A 23,456-nucleotide genomic window follows, 5' to 3' on the forward strand; every position below is an offset into this window, starting at 1 on the left:
CAAGAGGTATTCGTTGAAATCATGGTTACAAAAATATGTGCAAAGTAATTATATCATGGCTGTTCCTGTCTTGCTGAGACAAATATTTTTATTGATGTTTTCCTCAGACCCTTTGGGAAATTATCAGACACACTGATATCTTTTGATAAGTTTCCCATGGCTTTTCTATTATTCTTCCCGTTTTTTCTAGGATGCCCTAATTATAAATGTAGATGAAATGTAAATTACTTAATATAATAAAGCCTGTTCTAGGAGTATCTCTTCCACTACATGATTGAGTTTGGCTTGAAGAAGCTATGCAATGGAAAGCAATCCACTTATGTTGTTTTTCTTCCTCTGGTAGAAGTAATTTCTGTGTCTTTTGTTTGTGCTCTATCTAGAGAGCGCGAGTTAACAATGGAGGACTGAAAAGATGCAAACAAAAAGAAATTAAAGGCAATTTGGTACCATCAGTGAATGTAGGTGTTTACAAAATGCAAGCATACTTATAGTTCTATTCATAAACTTTCTTTTAGATCTATGAGGCAAAGGGTAACTTTAATCTTCCTGGATTTCAATTCTGTAGCTACATTATTCTTTAGTATTTATTTACCTGTCTGTCGTATAGAGTGATCACAGTTTTGTATGCCTCAAATAACTTGAAGCCAACAGTCTTGGATGATAGCACCAGTGCTGAAAGAGAAATAATTTTTGCATGTATTTTTCCTGTCATCAAAGCATTCTGCAAAGATTGCTAAAAAGACTGTCTGCATTTTAATTTTGTTTAAAGGTGTGAGCTCTGTGTCATGCTGACAATAAATTTTGTGCAATACAAATTTTGTTTAACTCCTTAGACTAAGTGGAGGTTAAATGGCATTTGCTTTTGATCCAAGTGCTATTCATTTGATAAACCTTTTATCATAAAGTTGATAAAAGCACAAAGTTGAATTAACTGTTGATCTTACTGGCACTGCAGTGTCAGAAGGGCTAGCCTACTATCACTCTCCTCCTTTGCACACTGCTTTTTTTCAATGCAACTCATTCTGATCAGGCAACCTGATTTTACTTCTTTGAAAGCCTTTTGTAATTTTCCTTTTTGTGTCTCAGGCCTGGGAACTCACATGGTTGAAGGATGTGACGTTGTAGAAGCCCTTTTGACAGGTTTGCTTCCTGTCTGCTTTAGCAGCATACCTGCCACACCAAAAGATTCAGTCTGAAACAGGTACTAAAATGTGTTTGCAGTAGATCTCCCTTGCTCAGCAGAACACACGACACTGCTCTTGCCAAGACCGTATGCAAATGATGCATGTTGGGCATTTTAAGGTTTTTGGTGTCAACTGAAGTTTGTTATGCAGAAAGGAGTAGCATGGAAACAGCACTGTTGGTTTGCTCTTAGCACCGCCATCAGAGAACACTTGCCATGGGAATGTTTGAACCAGTGGTGTTTTCTTGCAGCTATTATTTATCATTGTTTCTGTAGAATTAATTTCCATGGAAAATATGAGCCTTGCGAAAGTTAAATTTCGAAAAATGTGAGAGTTTGGCTGAAAACTGAATTTTTGAATTAGAAGAATGCCTGTGTGGGAGATGGAGTTAGGGCTCCTCATGCTCGTATCCTTCTCTATTGTCTGAGCTTCACAGTGGTGTCATTTGTCCCTGGTTACCTCGTCAGGAGCGGAAAAGGTTTGAGAGAGGAGACCCTGCCCAAGGGTGCAGAGCTTGGCTGGGGACCCTTTCCACGGAACAGCTCGGAGGTGTTCGGTCGGTCAGGCTTTCCCTGCACACGCACTCCCGCTTCACTGGCAGGAGCAGCCCCGTTTTCCCCAAGGACGAGAGCTCCAGAAGGGCCCTCAGGAGCGGCCGGCTGGGCCCGCGGGCAGGGCCACCCCTCCCTGCCGCTGAGCGACAGCCGCGCTGGCCAATCGGAGGCGGTGCAGCCGGCACATATTTGCATACATTTGCATACGTTTGGGCGTTGCCATGGGAACGGCGCGGGCCGTTCCGGAGTGCGGGTACGGGGGGTGGGGGGATCGGGGGCGAGTGTGGAGACCCTGAATGTGCCTCTTCCCGGGAAATGTGTGCCCGACCGTGCTGCTCAACTCTCTTCTTCCTTCCATAAGGGGCAAACTGAACCAAAACACAGTATCAGAGAAGCCCGGGTCTTGGGGACACGAGGGAATTTTGACTCGCCCTTTGGAGTGAAGGTAACGGGAGTTTAAGAGCACACTAAAAATGCGATACCTTCCACGGCCTCCTGCGCGTTGGATCTGAACAGGCCTGTGGGCTTTATTTTCAGGCAGGGCGGTGGAGCAGTGGTTAGGTGAGGAGGCACTGTGGTTTTCCTTCCCTTCCGAAGTTCAAGCACCTCTTGTCCTTGGCAAGCAGGCACGGGCGGATCCTTGAGATCCTCAGCTCTCAACCCAGTTCTGCTAGTTTTCACCTCATTTCCCTGTGAAACTCTGGTGATGGCACTGATAACAGTCCTGGCCTGAAGGTCAGTCAGCCAAGGTTCAAATAGTGCAGTTCTGTGTCCTGCGTGTTGTCCTCATCCCACTGCACCAGTGCCTGCTCTAAATGCCAAATGACCGAATTCCCACAGAGATAAGAGGCCTAGTTATAAATAACTAGGTCTATCAACAACGATTTTGGATACTTTCACCCCTCAGACCAGCTAGCTAGTAATAAATTCATGTGTAACAATGCTTTCTGCAAAGATAGTGCATTTATTCTCTGGCCTTGTTTTTTCTGAAGAGGTTTGCCTGGCAGAGTGGATGGAGTTAATTTATATTTGTGCTTTAAGGGGCAGGAGAATACAATTGGAATAATCATAGGCAACCGTTTGGATATTGAGAGCTAGAAATGTTATCTTTGTAAAAAGTAACTCTACCTGACACATAATTACTGATTCTCCTGGATAACAGAAGTTATCTCTTCCAGTTCTATTGCTGGAAAATATGGGGTGCTCAACAGTAATGAAAAGATCTACTAAAAAGCCAGTTTGTTTTGTTTTGTTTTGTTTTATTTTGGTTTGTTTGGAAAGTGCAAGTGAAATGGAAAACTTTGCTGTCATTTCCAAGTGGTCTGTCTTAAAGCTTATTTCAAAATTTATTTGTAAGGTACTGTCAGTGAACTGATTGCTCAAGTTACAAATTAACACCATTGCCTTCACTACAAATTTATATATTTTACTTAAATTTACTTTTCTATTTACGAAATTCCCTAGGACACCAAGTGGAATTATGGTTACACAGTAAGGAGCTCAGACATACATATCGCTTCATTTAAGCCACATTATCTGGGGATATTTCAGGCTTGTATTCCATATGTGTTTGTGTTGACTCATGAAATTTAATCCTGTTAACTAAAGATTTATAAAACAGAAATCAGGACTGTATGGACAAATGCAGAGATAACGGCTTCAAATACAAAGTGAGAAAAAGATCATCATTAGACATAAAAAATTAAAGAATCATCAGGACCTGGGGTCCTGATTGAAGACCTGACATTTATCTGCTATGTTCTCTCACACCAATTTTAATTTACTGTTGATTTAATCTGGAGAGAAGAACAATAATGTAAAAAGATGATGTTTTTTGAGATTTGTTACAAATAAGAGCCTTAAAAATGAGTGCTATAATGCTTTCAGGTATCTTACTGGACATGAACATCTTGATAACCTTTCTAGCACGCTGTTTTCTCTAACAGATTTAGTATGCAACCATTTCTTTTTTGTGGCACTGCATCATGAATGTTCTGCAAAGTTTTAAGATTTACTCTATTGTTCATGCAAAATACGATGAGTATTTAATAATGCCTTGTTAGGTTAACCAACATTTCACAAAATAATTGGGGTGTCGAGAGTTTTGCTTTTCTAGATATTTTCCATTTTGAATAGTCTCATCTGCTTGCCTAGATTCCCTCTGTTTCTTTTCTGCTGTTGTGGCTTTATGTTCATCATTTAGGTTTCATATTTTAGTAGCTAGTGTATTTTGCTTAGCATACAAAGTGCCATGATAAACAGATTATCTATCTAAATATCCTGTTCATAACAAAAGTAGCAAAAACCTTAGTTACAGAGTCATTTATCAGCTGGAGCACTTTCTTTCTATTCAGAGATTATTAAGGTTGATTTACACCATGAAAGGTGAGAACATTTACCCTTACTGATTATTTTCTCCTGTATAATGTAACTGCATTACTGCAGATAATTGAAAAAAGTGTCTTTCCGTCACTGAATCACTTTACATTTCCAGTGACAGGCTCTCAGCACTTGTGCAGTGTCATCATTCTATTGACTTCCACTGACTTGTGTCAATTTGTACAAGCTGACATGCCTGGCTTCTATTTTTTCGTTTCAAACAGGCTGAGAACCAATTATGAATTTATCCATCCACCTATTTTTCCTCCCTAACAATTAGTCAACCTCCTTAAAGTAATTGCATAGTCATCATCAAAATCACTGGGAACCAGCCTGATTCTGCACGTATGACTTCCAGAAATGAAAATGTTGAACAGAGACATGGGCTAGAAAGTGCAGGTAGCTCATTTTGAGCTGTGTAAACTTACCTGCTTCAATGCCTGCCTTCTCTCATATTACTGTGCTGTGTGCAGGTTGAACATACTCAATCTATTCATTATTTGATGCATATCTGATATGCCATTTATGATTTACAGCGTGTTAAATATCACAGATATAACACATTAATTGAACATTGTAACAAATATGATGCATAAATATCCCCAGTGTCACACATATTGAGAATATGTCTGTGCTGATTTTTGCTCAAGAGCAAGTGTGAAGGCACAGTAACATTCATTTAAAATATGAGATTTGTTAAAGTATTGTGAGTCAGACAAAGGTAATCTTCACCCTGATAAGTTGTAATGCATCACTAAGTAAAATACAAAAGGCATCAACTTTATTTGTAGAGCATAGAGGATATCTGAGAGAGAATGGTGTTATTGGAGCAGGTCTGGGGCTTTAAATGTTGAAAGTCTGAAAAATTACATTTTTTAAATAAAAATGTTTCATTTTTCCCATATATTTTAAGTAGTAGCAATCATAATTCATTTATGTAAAAGACTTCAGTAAAATCAAAAGAATTATTTCTTATGTTTGAGCAGAAGACACAGTAACATAAAAGAACTTCTGAGTCATTAGAAAAAGTCTCCAGCTTTCTCTGCTAACAAAGTCATCAACTGAAATCAAATAAAGCTAATAAAATAAAATAAATTTGCTTACTGCATAATTATATATAGGGTCTTCTTAAGTGCCAGGTATACAATGACTGCTGTTGATGTAAGTGATTTTTCGGTTGACCCATAAAGTTTTAGGTAGGAAGATTATCAGATCCAAAGAAAGACATGACCATTTTCATAGGTCAGAGGAAAATTACAAAAACCTTTGACTAGGATGATTGTCTTGTCAAAAAATCACCTTAAATATTTCTATATCGGAACCATATAGAAACCTCTGGGTTATATATTTTCCTTCTCTTACACTGTAGTGAACCCACAGTGCGCACACACAGGCAAACAGACTTCTCCCTTGAATAATTCATACAGGTACATCTTTGAAGAAAATTTCAGTTTTATCTAACCAACACTTCAAACAATGGGAAAAATGTTCACTAGAAAATTCCCAGACAGTTCTAGCCTGTTTTTATATGTCAGAAAAGAGTGACTTTTTAACCTGATATATTTGGGTTTGAGTGTTCTTGCCTTGTCCTTGTAGCTGGCTGCATCCACGTTTAACCACTAGCCTCTGGGCTGCAGATGGTAGGGTGGAAAAGGTATTCCTGTATATGCAGCTGATCCCCTAATAGAACAAGCTCCACACTTGGATGTTTTTGAGTGTGCATTACTCATAAGACATTCGAGCCAGGCTGCTGCAATGTTAGATTTTGCAGACTTGCGAAGTCTTGAAGCTGCCAGAAGTGGGGGTGCATGCCAATATTTGTGTGTTCAGAGACTGCAAATAGTTTCTTAAGATAGGAGGATGCATACAAATATGGATCATGCTCAGCTGTGACAAGATGAAGCATCCTGACATGGATTTCCTGCATCTCAGTGGTATTTATTTAAGTTCAATCAAATAATAGATTATTCTTTTCACATGACTGAAGGAAATTATTAGTCTCTAGGACTAATCAAAGGAGATTCCTCCAGCCAGAAACTGTGGAGAAAATGCAGTGCTGAGCTGGAAAAATGTGAGGTTTTTAATGTGTGGTTAATTTGCTAAAAATATTGTTGGAAACATGAGAATGTTTTTTTCCTTTTATCTTTCAGTGCAAAACAGATCCAACAGTAAGATACTACAAATTGTCCAATATTTTTGTCCAGCTTAGCTTTGAGTACTTTGTCTTAACAGATTTCTAAGATGATTTATAATCAAACAATAGGAAACAATATTTAGCACAAGAAAAGGTAAAGCTTTAGATGTTGGTTTAATTTAATTTGCTTCCCCTTAGAGAATAACAGGAAGCCTCATAGAAGACATTTTATTTGGAAAGAGCCTGAAGCAAGACTTTTTGGCACTCAACACAGGATGTCAGTGTGGTCCTTTCTGACACCTCTTTTATATGTAAATATAATGAAAACCCAGTAGAATGGAGAAAAAAGACTTACCTTCACCTTGACTGTAAAGTTAGGGATCAGCCTTAGAAAATGCTGTGACTGGCCTGACTTAGTATTGGGGCGCCAGAAAATCTGGATTAATTTCCTTCTTTTTCAGATTTGCTGTGTTATGCTCAGCAGATCACTTACTTCATATCTCTCTCTCTTTTTCTTTCATCCTCTTAGACTGAGTTGTAGTTCTCCTTGTTGTTGTCTTTTTAGACAGTCCAGCCCGGACTGAGAAACCAGAATATCTGGGTACTACTGTAGTGTGGGAAGTTTTGCTTGTTGCTTCTTATTTAAAGCCATTTGACATATTTCAAATTTATGTAACAGTAAAGTTAGGTATTACAACTGAAAAACTTTTCCTTTAGAATACTTGCAAATTTAGTAAAATGTACATAAATCACCCTTATTAACTGACCCACATAATGGCAACTGTGATGTCACAAACAGAAAGCTTATGGCTCCAAGCAAGGTGTGATGAACAGGTAGAATGAGTATACAACACTGAGTGTCGTATTGAAGAAAGGGATCAAAGGGAAAACTCAGAGTGAAGTGGGGCTTTGCTTAAACAAGGGTTTACACAGCCAAGAACTCTTGAATCCAAGGTACTGAATTAACCAGTATTTTTTTGCAGGCTAAAATTAGTTTCTTCTTTTTTGGCACTAACAGTGTGATCTATAGCTGGGCTTCCACCAGGCTGCTGTACTCGGATGCCACCATTTCAGAGCATTATGTTTTCCCCTTCATATAATGTATCTCTTATGCCTTTCATACTCTTCCTCAGGCAGATCAACCAATTCTGACATTCTCATAACTCTGTTACAGGAGTCCTGATTTTGTAAGTACACTCTAATTATAGATGAACTCTCCAAAAAGCCTCCTGGATTTAAGCTACTGTCACCTCAAGCAAGTACTTCGTATAAATCCTTTTCACAACTTTTTTAAGAACTGTTTTTAAAAAAATTAGTAAAGGAATCAGTTGCTCCTAATTTTTATTTTGCTTGCTTATGGTCTTCCCTGGAAACTGTCTCTGCTTTTAGAAGGAGTCAAACACATCTAAGAGGAGTTTTGGTTTTGTTTTGTTTTTTGACATGTATAAGCTTGAAAGCTCTGTGACCTTTGTTTTAGTTCTATTTTTATTTGCTGCAAGGATTTATCTTGTCCCTTTCTGTGCTGGCAGATGAGAACAATAACAGTAAGCCAACTATATAGTTTAAACAGAATTTACAGTCTATTACAGCTACACGTGTAAAGTCTATGATATCAGTCAGCATCCATATACTGTACATGAACATATTCCCCAAATTGTCACTATTGTTCTTGTATGTTGTCCATTTAATAAGCCTGGTTATGTCCTGGTAGTAGGAGGCTTCATGCAATGTGTTCTTCCATAAGGTAAGCTCTGTTTTTTTCAGCTGTGAGGTCTCCATGTGGAATTCTAGCTAAGTCAAAAGCAGTAGTGTTGAGAATTCATTGGAAACAGCCAGTTTAATTCCCCAGCTAACACAAGTATGTTTTGTTCAATTCAGTCAAGGAATCCAGGCTTATAAAATGACCTTATAATGGGTTTTGAGGAATTGTTTACATGAGAGAATCAAGAGAGATGAAAAACAGAGAGGGTCGCTCTTCAGAAATGGGCTGCATACAGGAAATAGGAAACGTATGTGTCAACTTTGCTTCCAAGTTCCAACACTGACATGAAAGAAGACATAAAGAAGGCCATTTCAGGGAAAAAGTTTCCACTTACTTGTATAGATTGAATCACACATGGCAGCTAAGTGCAGGCAGCATTAGTGAAGCATGGATAATAACGCTATTGCAATTTCTGGTTAGATGAAGCTTAAAAAGAGTGTGCAAGAGTTCCAGTTCCCTCTTCAGGACAAGAAGATTAGGGATGAACTGAGATATTTGCACTCTTGTCATTCTGTGCTATTTTGGTTAGAGTGAAACTCTCAGCCTGATGCTGAACTAGCCATAGTATTTCACTCACTTTTAATTAAATTGGACTTCTCCACTAGTTGTAAGTGACCTGTCACTGCAGTTCATGAGATTGTTTTTAAGTATTGTCCTCAGTGGAACTGCAGAGTAGTTTTCCCACAGCAATATGCAACAATCAATTGTACCTTCCCACTTTATTGAAAAACATATTGCAACATTTTTAAAAGGAAAACATAAGAAAGTTTTATGTTTTGAAATGTAAAATCATGGTCTGATTTACTTCCACAACTTTACCACTGAGCTTGAGAGAAAATTTGAACCACTCGTATGCCTTTTCATTTCACACTGAATTTATATGAAGTTTCCAAATAATAACAGTCAACTTGGCAGGAATAAATGTAGACCAAATGGTGTAATCCCCACAAGGAAACATAATTCTCTTATGAAGTATTTACAATAGCAAGCTTGGAAATCCAACAATAGGTTATATTGTTAATAGATTGTTTATAGCATCTTTTATTGACTGATTCATTCCTAATGGCAACAGATTTAGTCACCTAACATTCTTCATGTGGCAGGCAGTTCAATGTTCACTGTTGCTTTAAGAATCCTCTCAGGTAGCAGAAAGTTTCAGTCTGACATAAATCAATAAATAGGACATAAATAGGACCTTACAAAGTTCAGAAGTTCCCTGAAATATAACTGAACTTTCTGATGTTCCCTTCCTGTGACCCGCCAATAACCCTTATCTCCCCTGCCTTCATGACCCTTTAATGTTTCCCTGGCTCTCCATTCCCTTCATCCTCCTAAAGAGCTTGGCTATTTCCCAACTTGTATTCATCCAACAGGCCACTCTCCTTGGAAACTCTCCCAGTCTTTGAAACAGCATTGCAGTACAGTAGCCTCAATACTACTTTGCAGATTTAAATTTCACATACTGCTGAACCTGTTATTTTGATATCTGAACTAAAAATTCCAGTGCTACAGTTTTGTGTAACCTTCAACATCCATTATATGTTTACCTGAGAGATTCAGACATCAGAGGATACTAAATGTTTGGACTTTGGCATATTTTTCCGCAAATTGCAGTTATCTAATACAGTTTCAGATGAGGTGTTAACTTTGAGTGCTAAGTCCCTCAAGAATTTTATTTTTAACAGCTAAGTCCAACATATTTGTTCACAGAGATTTGTTCCAGTACAAATCACACATTGGGTCTGATGGTCTTCACATTTTCCAATTTGCCTACAAATAAATGTGAGCTTCACAGAAGATTATTTTTTTTTTTTTTTTAAAGTAAGAAAGAATCCCGGGAATATGGAGCTTTGTGAGTATTTAGGTGAGCAGTGTAAATGCAGCAATCTAACCACTTTTTATGTGCCTGGCAAGAGGATGACTATGGACATGAATGTGGTGACAACATTTTTCACTATTGCCTATGTCCTTAAGATATCCCCTAGAATATTTGAGAGACTAGAATGAGCTCAGTGCTTCTCTGTGGCACAGACGAAGTTTGTCATCTAAAAAAACTGTATCATTACCCTTGAGTACAGTAAAATTAAGCCCCTGGGTTCAGAGGTGGGAGTCATAAGGGTGAAAAGGCTGTGGGGTGGAAACAAAGTCTTCCATATTGCCATAACAATACAGCAGTAAAGAGCAGATCCAGGTTGGTTGGTTGCAGCTGAGAAAGTGAACCGAGACAGGTCAGTGGAATCTCTGGATAAGTTTGTGAGTTAGGAACCCCCTAAAAGTTTGAAAGGATTGAGATAAAGTTTGGAATGTTTGGAAAGGCCAAGGTGACCATTTAGCCAACTGTTTCTTCTATTACAGAAAAAGTAGACTGTCCATGGCAGTTGCCTATCTATGCAACATGCTAGCTATCTTTTTTTTCTTGCAATAAAACAGTAGCCTCTACTATACAAACATATGGTCTGAATTTTATTTTCTGATCCTTAAAGGAGAACCAGAGTAAAATATTATAAGAAATGAACTTCTAAGGGATACAGCACAGATTTATCTGTACTCAGGGATAGACTGCACAGTGAAAAAATTGAAATATGTTTAGTACTGTGTTGAGACTAAACAACAGAGGCCTTACCTTCTCCTCATATGGCATGTGGTTCAACCCCCAAAGCATCTCACTAGCTCTTACTAATAAACCTTCTCAATTTTATTAATAACTCTCCTGTACTGGGAGAATCAAGGTGGGTCACAGAATTTGAGCCACCACCTCACAAGCACTAAATCCATCTTCTTTCATGTCCTTCATGTCTTTCCATCCTCTGAAACTAGAATTTTAGATTTACATTGTTCAACTGATCATTAAGGGTAAAGATATATTTGATGTTATTTATCTACTATTTAAAAGTACAAGAGTAGTAAGGTTCCTTGTGATAAACCACTGGTTGGTAACCTCAGCAAGGGAGAAGACATTTATTAATATATACTGATTTCATTTGTTTCAGGATCATGTAAGAACAAAAGACAAAAGGAAAACACACAGAAACCCCCTTTCTCTACTGAAACAGCCATTAGGTGTAGTGTTCCGGCTTTGAAGTCCCTAATACATGTTGGCTCATGAAAATGGATTAAGAAGGTGTAAAATCATTCTGAACAGCAGACTTTCCCAAGACCTTTATGTGCAGGAGAGGGAAAAATTTCCCCAAATGTTCTATCCTTCATGGAAACAAATGCCAGGAAAAAGAATGTGAACAAAACTCATAGTACTCCATCAAGTCCTGGAGAGGCCCCTACTAGTATCTCTAGCACCTTGCCCTCAGAGCATCATCTGGCACCATCCAACGTGCAGATCTTCCCAGAAACTTTCCCAAAGTAGTACATCTATAAGCTGGACACCAGTAAAGGTGACCAGGCACTGCAATAGCATCGAAACCGTCAGATTTTTCAAATATGTCTCAAATGCCCTTTCCACCAAGGAGACCTGCCTTGAAGGTATGCTATATCTGTGGCAGAGAATTTGGGTCACAGTCTATTTCTATACATGAATCTCAGTGCCTAAAGAAGTGGCATATTGAAAACGATCAACTACCAAAGCACCTTAGAAGACCAGAGCCCAAGAAACCTGAGGTCCTTCCTGGTGGTTCCTATACACTTACGGATGAAAATGAGGCGGCTTATCAGAGTGCTCAAGCCCAGCTCGTGCCCTGTGGAAACTGTGGCCGAACCTTTTTTCCTGAGCGTCTCCCTGTGCATGAAAGGTGTTGCAGAGGAGGTAGCAGCACTCATAAATCTGGCAAAGGACCAAGAACTGGAGCTGGCTCAGAAAGATATGGTCAGTCTGAGGACCATCAAGGAATGAGTGGGGCTGCATCAGCTGCACAGGTAAATTGCTAAGCATGTGCTGTATGAAAGGGTGTGGATGTATCTTGATACTTGGAAGATGAGGGGAGACTGGCTTCCTATCAAATTTAAGATCACTTTCCTTCATAAGGACCTTTCGGCTCCATGGAAAAGTTTATCTCCTGAAAAGCAGAAAAAGAAAAGAGGAATACTGGGTGAATGGGGAAACTACTTATTCCTATTTGTTTCAACTTTCTTTTTGAAAGAGAGTAGTTGGGTTTTCCTTCTCTGTGGTCCTGTAAGAGTTATACCCTAAGAGGACCATTGTTTGCTATACCTCCCTATTCTCTTAAGTAGGTTAGGCAAGGTTTGGGTGTTATATGTTTTATCAGATATTAGGTATTTTTATTTGGTAACCATGAAATGCAGTGTTTCATTGTCCTGTAACCACTCCAGCACTCCAAAATATGATTTTTGTATTTTACCATTTTTCTTAACTTTGGCATGGAACAGAAATTTACTGAGGACTGCATGTTCAAAGGCAGCAGCTCTGGGTATAACAACAACAAAATAAATAGGACTGCACATTTCTTTCCACTGAATTTGGTTCAAGATCCAAGAATAAAGTAGCTGATTCACATTATCCAAAAACTATACAGAGTTTTGGAAAATGGCTTATTTTTTTCTGCATTTGTTTCTGCACAAGCTGTCTTTTGTCCAGGAGTTTTGTAAGATAGTTGTCTAAATTTAGGCCCAGTGTCTAAATTAAACATTTTTTTTTTCCAAATGGGAATTGGAATCCTGGTTTCCTACATTACTTTTGAAAATGAGATTTAGCTCTTTCAGTCACCAAAGGAATGCAATGGTATGCAGAGCATTTCTAAAGATGCTTTAGAAGTCAAAGGACATTACATGTTAGCTTACAAGCTGCTCAATAAAATGTAGATAATAGCATTATCCTAGCTCACGAGACTAAGACAACAGGATGCATTTTTTTGTTATGCTATATGAGGCCACTAAGTGATAGATACTGGCAAATTAGGGTTCACTCCTTACATCTTCTATCAGCAAATTTCAAATAATTCCAAGCAGTTTAAAGTGCTGCACAGCTGCATCTATAGGTATAGGAAGGGTGATGTTCTTGTTTTACACTACATTGTACCCTTTACTGAAGAACAGGCTTTGTTCTGAAAGTGATTGTTCAGTGAAGGGTATGGGTGTGAAACAGAGAGTTAATTCCATCACAGATCATTCTGTAGCTTAAAAAAAAAAAAAAAAAAAAAAAAAAAAAAAAAAAGGCATGGGGGAATTGTCTATAGTTATATATATGTCTATGTGACGGTTTGGACTTGGCTCCCTGCCAAATGCCTGAAAGTAAGGACAGTAGCCCCTTTCCCCCCTCCTTTCTTTCCTTAGGTTAAAGGAGAAAGAAACTATAAAGATTAAAGAATTTACAGTCAAGCTGCTTATATAAAAATATATTTATATTTATGCAAATTACAGTTATATACAGTTAAGATGCTATATACACAGAAAAAGGGGGTCCACCCCCCGCAGGGATAGGGAAAGGGAAAAAAGGGGACAAAAGGGAACAAAAGGGACACCAAACAGGTATACTAGATCAAACTATACTAATAACTAATAAAACAGATTTCACCACGTCCCTTAGAACAGCAGGATTGGCAGTCACAGCCAGCACTCTCCAAACCTCTACGTGGTAGGACGGTGGACTCTGCAGGCCTCAGCTTTAGATAAGCGAGACTAACGCAGGGACCCACTGTTCCCAGACCTCGCCGGAAGAGAAGAGAGCGAGGTCTCTAATCTCCGACTTATTTATACTCTGGTTTACGTAAAAATTGTATGGAATACAATTGGCTGTACTTGGCTACTTCTTTGGTTACAAACTGGTCACCAGGAAGGCCTAGACTAAAACCATCACAGTCTATAATATGTCTGTAGTCAAAAAGAAAAAAAAAAGAAAAAAGGAAAAAGTTTAGAGTGTGGTTTGGCATTGACAGTGACTCTGTAAAACGTTACCCTCTTGCACAACAAATCTGCTCCCTTTGTGGATTCAGTCACATCTGCTGACTTGTTGAACAACAACATTATTACCACTTTTTACTTCTGTGAGCTATGCAGAGCCAGAATGAAATCTGTTCAAATATGTTCTTCCTTCTGTGTGAACAACAGGTTTCCTCATTTACTTCCAAGCAGTTACAGTTCATCAGTTGCAACAGAACTAATGAGGCTGTACAGCTTGCAGTTTGTAATTGACTCTAAGGGACTTTATTATTGGCAATGCCTTTCAGGAACGGATGATGGATTTTACCTCTCTGAGGTCTTTTATTTTAATATTTTTAGAGCTGTTCTTTTGTTCACCTTAAAGGCAGAGAGTAGAACAGAAAGACTGAAAAAAATATCATGTGATCCAAATGGTTCTTCAGGATTGGTAGAAAGCTTATAAGAAGTGGTTAAAGGAAGCCTCTTTTCCATAGGTTTAAATTCTCTATGTGAAGGTCTCTATTTACAGTTGAAAATTTTGAATGGTCCACACATGGAAGGATGTGGAAAAGCACTAAGCTTATGGAAGAACTGCAGATTTGCTATGAACAGGAACAAGGTCTATGTGTCCTCTACAGTCTTCATCTTTTTCCAGCATATGGTTTGAATTTTGCTCACCTTACCAGCTCCTCAGCTACTTATTAATTCTGCTAAAAAATAGTACTCCATTAGTGCTGGAGTGAAATGGCAGCCTGTTTTGGTCCTGTCTGGGAAGCATTTGGGGCAGCCTATTGTCTCATTTAACAGACCTACTTGCTGTGATGGTGAATTATTTAAGTACTTATTTAAAGTCCTGATTCAGCAAAACATCAGAGAAAAAGACTAACTGAAAAAAAATCCAACCCTTATATAAGTGTATTTAAGAGAAGTAATGCTACTGTCAAATTAATTTATGCAATGAAAAATGCCCTATATGAAAAAGCTGGATTTTCTTCATTTAAAAAATAAAAGTTTTGACTGATTTAATAGTACACCATGTGAAGGACATTTCAACTTTACAACTGCAAGCACTTTCGCCTGTACTTCTCTGTTCTGGAGCTCCCTCCCCTTTAGCAAGTGAAGGGCCAACTAGACCATTATCATTACTGACAAACTCTTTTGCAGTTTTGCACTAAATGTATTTAGAGCTGGAGACACAGCAGCCTTTGTAAACCATCTCTTCCACTAACTGCTCTTGCTCTCAGAATCAGTGAACACATCTGAGTTAATCCTGTGTGGCTTTGTACAACAAACCACCGCCTATGCTTAAAGACTCAGAAATTCTACTTTGGATTCAGTCGTGATACCCCCAAAAATGGAAGTGATGTCTGGAGCTTCTGAAACTCAGACTTGCACTAGAACAGAGTCTGTGTTTTATTCTTTCATAGAAAAAAGTGTGTGGTACGTGTAAGTGAGCACCAGTGACTTGCCGTGTGTGTATGAGTTATGGGATTTTTGACAATAGATATCGCTGATCTTGGAAGGCTATTAGATATATCACCAGCAGCTGCTGCTGCCATCTGCTGTTTTCTTCTTATCAGGTGAACTACCTAAAAAGATATCACTGATCTTCCTTTGCTGTATTGCAATGCATTTTAACACAGCATAAACCTTGAAAATTTGTGTAGCAACAATGCTGATGTTGTATTTTGCTCTAGCATAAAGCCATCTAGGCGCTTGGTAGAAGGAAGACTCCTTCAGATGCTGTGTAATTCTAATGAAGGTGGGAAGTCAATGAAAAGCTTTGCTTGCCTTGATTGCAGTGGTTTTGAACACCTTTGTAGGAGAATTCTGACAAACAAATTTTCAAATATGGAAAGTTAGTTGAGAATGGATAGTGAATGGATGGTTTGAATGAAACTTATCATTGGGAATGACTGAGTTTCTTGCCTTTCTTTTTATACACAAAATGTACATGTTCATTATCCCGATGTATTTCAATTAAAATAAAACACATCAGGAGCAAAATGGGATATTCTAGTGCTCTCAGTGGAGTAATATCTTTAATTACCAGCATCATCTGGTAGAATTTTTGTTCAAAGAAATTTTGTACACAGGCATATGACCAGTCCTAACATTTGTGTTTGGGGTAGTTGTGTTGGGGCAGTGGCTGAAAGTGCTCCAGTGGGGTGTGAAATGCAACTTTGCATAGTCATGAGATCTATGCCACAGCTTGTCCCTGTCCTTTATGCAAAATGCTTTCTACTTTCCAAAGAGGAACGTGTGAAAAGGACTGCTTTCATACAACAGAATGGTGCTACTGTTTGTACCAATCTTTTTTTGAGCCTCTGTTCCTTGGGCAATTCAAGTCTACGATGAGAGCTCTGTCCTAGAGCAAGACGCTTCTCCTCTTCCCGTTAAAATACGTGGATAACTAAACAAATAGGAAAGGCAAGGTGTGTGCAGTGCTAGATGATAAATATTTATGTAGTGAAGTTTGGGAGGCAGTCTTATTGTGTACTTAAGAAGAAATTAAAAGCTTTGTGCAGTATGGAAGGATTTGACCTCATGTAACACCATAACAGCAGCCTGGGGCTAACCTCAAGTAATGTCAGGTCTATTGAAAATACATAGTTGCATAGCCCTCTGAGCTAAATAACTTCATTCATAGTCACGCAGACATACTTAGCAGTCTTGGAGAAAAAAAGAAAATACTGAGACACCAGAGGAAAGCCTAGCTACACTGTTAGGTATTTGTAGGTATTTTTATAATAACACATATCCTCGGGAACAGACCTTCCCTACAACCCTTTTTAAAAGTTAAAAACAAAGCAGTGAGCAGACAGCCTAGCCACTGGCCTGTGAGTAGTTTGGGTTGGAAAATTGTGGTGTTTCCAAAAATAGTTTCATTTCAAACTGCAGGCCTCCAGATGTGACATTTGGGATAAGCACACACTGAAGAGAAAAAGAAATGAAGGGTAAATATCATCAGCTGTAGAAATTCCAAGTAAAGCTTATCATATCTTGGATTCCAAAGTTAAAAAATAAGAAACCTGTTACTACCAATTGTAAGGCTAATCCCCTTCAGATTTTATTTTTCAGGTTTTTAACGTGTGTGGACAGAAGGATTTGTGTGTATAATGGTATGTGTGGTGATGATTCAAACTCACTATTTTTCTGGAAAAAAAATTCTATCCTTAGAGTGACCTGATTCCTTTTAATTAATTTTGGTCTCTTCTATTGTTTCTGTACAGTTTTTAATTGTGGAATTTACAAAAGACAGACATTTCTACTTGAACAGATTTCTACAACATTTTTACCAGGATTCCTTTTTCCCTTTCTGGTAGTATATAAAGAGTTCCCACAAACTGAATGCAAATCAAATTACTCTTTCCTAGTTTTCAGCCAATAAATAACCTATTTTAATGAATGGCAGGAACCTAGCTAGTGAACCTAGTGAGAAAGATGTGTTCCCAGTGATTTTACACCTAGCATTTTTTAAGGAAACCATTTCTAAAATGCTGTAACATACCCAAAATAGGAATGCACACTGAAATGAGTCCCCTGATCTCAAGAATTCAGATTATAGTATTCTTAACTAAACCTCTCTAGAGCCTACAAGTAAACATACAGTGCCTTCAGAAAACTCTATATCTGGATCCAGAGTCTTATCTCCAAATCAGACAAGGTTTAGCTCAAGACCTGAAGCAAAGAGGTAGGTGCAAATTGATAGTGAAAAATCAGAAGGTGTTCTTAAAATAGCTGTTGACATATTCACCTACAAATAGGAGGAGAAGGGTATGTTTTTATATTTATTACAAATATACATGTATAAATACTTTGTTATCAAAAGTAGCTAAGGAAATTCCATTTGAAAGTCAAGAGGCTGAAATGTCCTTGGAGAGACTGTCTTTGGATGTTGTATTTCAAGTCACTGTGAGAACTTTCTAGATTAAGTCCACCTTTTCCCAGCAAAAATACACTTTATAGAGTAGTATTTCTTCTTGTAATTGAGATTACATGTGTGATACAGGAAAGCAAGCTTATGCAGATTGTTCACTAATGATATTTTCAGACTGTAACATAAATGCAAGAAGAAGTGCCCAGAATTTCTTGAACACACTCATGGGCTGACACAGAGAGTCATAAATACTGGAACAGGTTACTCTTTGTCTTAAACAGCAGCAGAGGAAAAAATTAAATCCCCACCTCCCTTGTTTGACTGAGAAAGGCTTCCCATGTTTGGTCTGGCCTGGCTGTCCCTCTATCTTTAGGAGGGCGGGGGACAGCTCATCTCTTACTGGTATTCTGCAGTCAGAAGTGTAGGAAGTGCTGGCAGTTGTGAGACCCATCTGTGTGCCTCCAAGTTCTGTCTCTACAGTGTTTTTTTTATGCTACCAGCAGGGCTGGTATTGACACCACACCTAGCCCAGGACACGCCTAAGGACACAGCCAAGTCCATAATCTGCCATTCCACAGTAATTATACATTTTTCAGCCTTAGAATATGTATTTGTGAGGTTTGGGACTGAGGAATCTTTTTCTTCTATTGTTGAGCTGGTTTTTTTCTGAGAACAATAGCATATTTGCAGTGAGGAAACAATAACTTGCTTAGAGTCCAGTTCTGCACTCACTACAGTCACTGGCAAAGTTCACATGGAGGCCTTTGGGATAAACAAACAGCAATTCCTATTTTGCCCCTCATCCTGAAATATTCTGGATTGATTTTAATCCTCGAAGGCTAAGAATTCCATCAACTAACTGACCTGCGGCAAAAAAAATGTAACATGGGGTAAGGGACCACAATCACTGCTTGGGACAGCTGCCCTCACTCTCCAACTTTAGAGAGACACTACAGCTGGACACAATGGTTTGAGCTGTGTTCTGCCAGAAGATGGAGTCTGTCTGTTACTGCAGCTTTGTTCAACTGAGGAAGCTTTTGTTGCTGCTTTACATGTTACTTCTGCTTGGTCCATAAAAAAGAGCTTCAATCGTTTAAGGTGGATGCTGCTCCTCAGCAGCTTGATGAAGGAAAGTTGTTTCTGCATGTGAAGACTGAGCATTTCTATGAGCTTGAAGGTGTGAAAATAGCTAAGTATTAGTCACAGACATGAATTTTCAGCCCAGTATCTGCAGAATGAACCCGCCTGTTAATGAGGTGATATCTCTTACAAGCTTCAAGACTGAATGCAAACAAACCAGAATTGATAGAAACAATTACACTGATTTCACAAGTATCAGGTTCTTTGTATACATGACTGCTTTCATCCACAGTCATTCTGATTCAAAATTAATGTTGAAAACAGTATTTATTCCTCTTCACCATTTTTACTTGCAGGCAAAAGTGATAAAACGGCCACCAACAGTGATTTGTTACATATGTGGTCGTGAGTATGGAACAAAATCTATTAGTATTCATGAACCACAATGCCTGAAAAAATGGCACCAGGAGAATGACAACCTACCCAAGCACTTGAGAAGGCCAGAACCTAAAAAGCCTGAAGTTAGAATTGTGCAAGGTAAGATGCAGACCAAATTAAGATCTGGAAGGAAGAAAGTGGGAGGAACAAAAAAAATTTAAAAAATAAAATAAAAATAAAATAAAAAATAATAATAAAAAAAAGAAAGGTAATTTTAAGTAGTAGATAAATAGTTTGCAAGAACTTCTTTCTCCAGTTTACTTGTTTTAAGCTTTCTGTTAAGTATTGAGTTATTCTGTGGAGCATCCATGAGAAGTGAGATTAGTCATTGACTCTGGAACGTGCGTACTGGGTCAGTCCCCTTTATGTGTCAGTATGTTCAGAATCAAAACACAAATAGATTAGCAACCTGCTTCACAGCTACATTACTACCTTTTGACTCCTTTCAACACTGTAGATAGGCATGTTTTAAAGTAAGCAAAAAACATCCAAGAATAATGTGCAGACTTGACACATACAATCATTAAAATAAAATACCCTCGGGTAACATACGTATAGATACTTCAACTACGTTCATCTACAGTCAGCATCCAGTAGATGTTATTGATCCCTTTTTAATTCTATCAATTTGGCATGTTTGTTCTGTGGGTTCTGTTTCATAAGTTTCAAGTCAGCAAACACTGATAATCCCCAGCATCCACAGAGATGGGCTCCAGTATGTGTTCCAGGGGATGATGTGCTCAGTGTAGGACCAAAAAGAAAACCTTATCTATGCTTTGCCTGCAAGCTGGTCCCAGGGCTTCCCTATTCCCATGTAAAGTTATTTCACCTTTTCTTCTGGATGATTTCCCTGGCCCTGCCAGCTGGTCTGAGCTACTTTGGGCCAAGTTTGGACCACTTCCTCACAGGCGTTTAATCCACATATGTTTTTTTTTTATATTCCCCATAATTTCCCTCAGCTTCCCCTAATGTCTGGAAAAGTAGACAAAGTCTCCTACAACTCGCTGTGAAAGAGTCATACACTAGGTCAGTTTACAGCAGTACAAAGAAATATGTCCTCAGAAGACACACACAGGAGAGAGCAGGATCACAGAGAACACTAAACAGCTGTTCAAAATAATAATCAAAGATCAAATAATATCAAATCAGAACTTGGTTAACAGATGCCAAGTGGCAGAGTCGAATCTGCAGTAAATGATATGTTCAAAAGATGTTTTCATTGTGTTTGCTCTTTTAGATGTTAAACACTTTTTAGTTATTACACATTTTGTGGTGAAACAGATGGAGAAAATGAGAATTCCATGTGAAAGAGAAGGATGCAAAAGGACAAATCTGTTTTTTTTGAAATACACTGTTCTTATTTTGAAGGAGTGGAAGCAGAAAGACAACCACTCTTTGAGAAAACAATCTAGCAGAAAGCTCCCAGATATGAATCAGAAAACTGCTGTATGCAGTGAGTCATATGAGGCGCCTCTCATCTCCTGTGAGGTGTTGCGTGCCTATGGTTCCCCAGGGGACACTGACCTTCTTCCAGCATCTGTCCCTAAATGTCTGCTGATGCAAGCCTGATCAGTTCTGTAGCTTGAGCTAAAACTGTTGTTCCCCCTGCAGTTGCCTCATACTCCTGGCCTCAAGAAAATAATCTGTGTTGTTCTTTTTCCGTAAGAGTTACTCTCGATCATCTGGTAAATGCTATAACTGACCTTGAGACCACATGCATGTACTGCATGTCTTACAGTTTCTCATCTCAGGGAGGAGGGATCACTCCTGTTGTTGAATAAAACAGGCAATGTTCAAAAAAAGCTCAGAAATATTAACTGCTTACATAAAACTTTTTATAACTTACATAAATCTTTTTTTGAAAACTCAAGTGTCACGGGAAGACAACCACTGCCCTCATTACACAGTGTTTTGTTTGTGGAATGCCTAACACATGCCTTCAAGGAGAAAGTCATCTCTCTTTCTCTTTCCCCCTCTTTTTTTTTTTTTTTTTTTTATATTCCATAAACTCACCAAAGTACAGAAAATACACATTCATTTCCTGTAAGCAAAGGGGATATTTGTCTCAGCCAAGAAAAGAAACACTACTTGGTTGCTCTTCTAACAAAAAGAACATTAGGAACAGGCATATTAAGAGATCTAAGGCTTATTGTGGTTATGTGAACCATTGGATATGAATCATATTAAAATTGTATGGGCCTTTAATAAAGGGCTCTATCATGTGCCAATGACAGAAACCATGGAATTTTTTAAAATGCACAAATCCCTTTCTTTTAAAAATTGCTAAAAGTTCAAAGAAAAAAACAGATTTTAAAATATTTTTCTATATTGTCATACCATTTGAGAAGGGTGAAGCAAATACATCTTCAATTCAAGCCATGTGGATTTTTTTCTGCATGTACTTCAAATGAAAACTCTAAAGGACTAAGTCCAGGTATTAAGCAACCTTCCTGGCCTTTTTGCAAATCAGTTTGAGACAGTACTATGTGAAAAGGGAAGTCCATTTCAAGATGAAAGTAAACAAGATATTTTTTTAATACCCAAATCTTGAAAATACATCTGAGTGTTTGAAGAATGCTCCTGCATTTTCAGAGCAGTCCTTCTTCCCACAGTGGAAAATAACTGAGGGTAAGACTGGATTGGTGTTTAGATCACAATAGATGTATCAGTGCAGTGACCTCACAGGAAGTTGTGGCTTCAAAGTACTGTAGGTTTTGTCTGTAAGGTTTTGAGCTTATCTAAGATTTACTTCACTTTTTAGCAAAACTTGCATAAACTCTAACAGGAAGAAAATTGAGCCCCTTTTCCATAGCAATGCAAAGAGCATATTCTCAAGTACGATACGCTCCCGCCCATAGCCATGGTCAGATAACACATGCTCATTAAACAGAACTTGAAGTGAAGCCAAAAAGTGAATTTGCTGATAATAGTATGTATGCAAAGATGTTAGTAATTAGCTTAGAATGCACATCATAACACACAGCATGATGTTTTCTCTGTACTCTCATACAATACAAAATTATTCAGTTTGAAGTTAATTTAATTCAACCCCTGGGACAAAAAGCAGAGTCTTTTTTATGTATTTTTTACTCTTTTGCTTCTTTCTTTTCTTTTTCATTTGCAAAAGCAATATGGTTTGGTTAAACTGAAAGGCTCAGTCAACAGGTATTTCCTGAAAATATTTTCCATAAAGAGTTGAATGTGGGTCTCCAGAATGAAAGCTGATACTTTCTTTTTCTAATTTTCCAGCCAAAGGTTTCTATGATCTTGATTCTTTAAATGAGGCAGCCTGGAGCAGCGCCCAGACCCAGCTAGTTCCATGTGATATTTGTGGGCGTACTTTTCTTCCAGACAGACTGATCGTCCACCAGAGGTCCTGTAAACCGAAACCTGCAAAGTGAAGTGGATGTAACACACATACATACAAATACATGCCTGCTAACATACAAACACACATGTTTACCCTAAGCTCGATAAAATATGTGTGCGTGTGTGTTTACATGAAGGCACACACATGCACCCATACCTTTCAGACAAACCACAAGAAAAATAAAATTCAGCTGAGAGGCATGGCCCTCAAAACTGTAGTGTGTAATCATATCATGTGTTCCAGAAGTCTCTAGAGTAAAAATCAGCACTTGCTACTAAAGGGTAAGGTCAAATACAGAAAATTATTTCCTTGATAATTTTGTTTACCCACTATCAAAGACTTCTCTGGTTAGTGTAAGGAACTGCAGCTGAACTTGACTAATCAGAGAAACCAAGTAGCTCCTTTAATGAAGTTTGCTCATTTTTGTTAGGATTTTTGGGGTTTTATGGGGTAGTGGTTGTATCTTTGTCCATTTTTGGCACAAAAGTATTCAAGGATTCCCACTTGGAGCTTAAATCCAAGGAGCACTCAGGGGTTCACATCCCTGTGTGACAGTGCACCATGAAGACCTTGACTGCCACAAGTGAAACATTCCCATTTAAAAGGAATCAGTCATGAGTCATAGAAGCAAAAATTGGCTGCTTTTAGAAAGACCCCAGAAGTGTCCTTTTCTTGGAGCTTTTTGTGCTTAAGAATGATACTGACCATGTGATTTATCCTCAGCTCAGTAAACTGGTCATGCCCAAAATATTATAAGTCAGAGAAGCATATCTTTGTCATGAACTTTGTATAAGGAAACGTATTTTTATGTCAAGATAAAACACAGATAGTGTCCCAGATGGTTGCCAT

The 23,456-nt window shown here is 38.3% G+C and overlaps 1 protein-coding gene across 4 annotated transcripts; it reads left to right on the plus strand.

Moving 5' to 3' along the window:
* The first annotated feature begins 1,951 nt into the window (after positions 1 to 1,951).
* On the plus strand, positions 1,952 to 22,819 carry LOC114055339 (zinc finger protein 474). Of its 4 annotated transcripts, XM_027879335.1 has the most exons (6): positions 1,977 to 1,991; positions 2,100 to 2,183; positions 11,004 to 11,009; positions 11,757 to 11,880; positions 19,156 to 19,336; positions 22,487 to 22,819. In XM_027879335.1, coding segments are annotated over exons 3-6 (459 nt in total). In that variant the 5' UTR covers positions 1,977 to 1,991; positions 2,100 to 2,183; positions 11,004 to 11,007; the 3' UTR covers positions 22,639 to 22,819. The 4 variants fall into 4 exon arrangements, with proteins under 4 accessions (XP_027735134.1, XP_027735136.1, XP_027735135.1 ...); XM_027879333.1 differs by having other exon boundaries at positions 1,952 to 1,991; positions 11,004 to 11,880; XM_027879334.1 differs by lacking the exon at positions 1,977 to 1,991 and having other exon boundaries at positions 2,004 to 2,183.
* Positions 22,820 to 23,456: the final 637 nt, after the last annotated feature.

This window comes from Empidonax traillii, unplaced genomic scaffold, assembly GCF_003031625.1.
Source record: "Empidonax traillii isolate 1590-97213 ecotype Southwest subspecies unplaced genomic scaffold, ASM303162v1 scaffold54:size2178333, whole genome shotgun sequence".
In the NCBI taxonomy this organism is placed as follows: Eukaryota; Metazoa; Chordata; class Aves; order Passeriformes; family Tyrannidae; genus Empidonax; species Empidonax traillii.

Coding starts and splice junctions, on each gene's coding strand:
- LOC114055339 (XM_027879333.1), top strand. CDS start 11,449: ATGTCTCAAATGCCCTTTCCACCAAGGAGACCTGCCTTGAAGGTATGC. Junction 11,881..19,155: donor GGGCTGCATCAGCTGCACAG/GTAAATTGCTAA, acceptor TTTTACTTGCAG/GCAAAAGTGATAAAACGGCC. Junction 19,337..22,486: donor TGAAGTTAGAATTGTGCAAG/GTAAGATGCAGA, acceptor CTAATTTTCCAG/CCAAAGGTTTCTATGATCTT.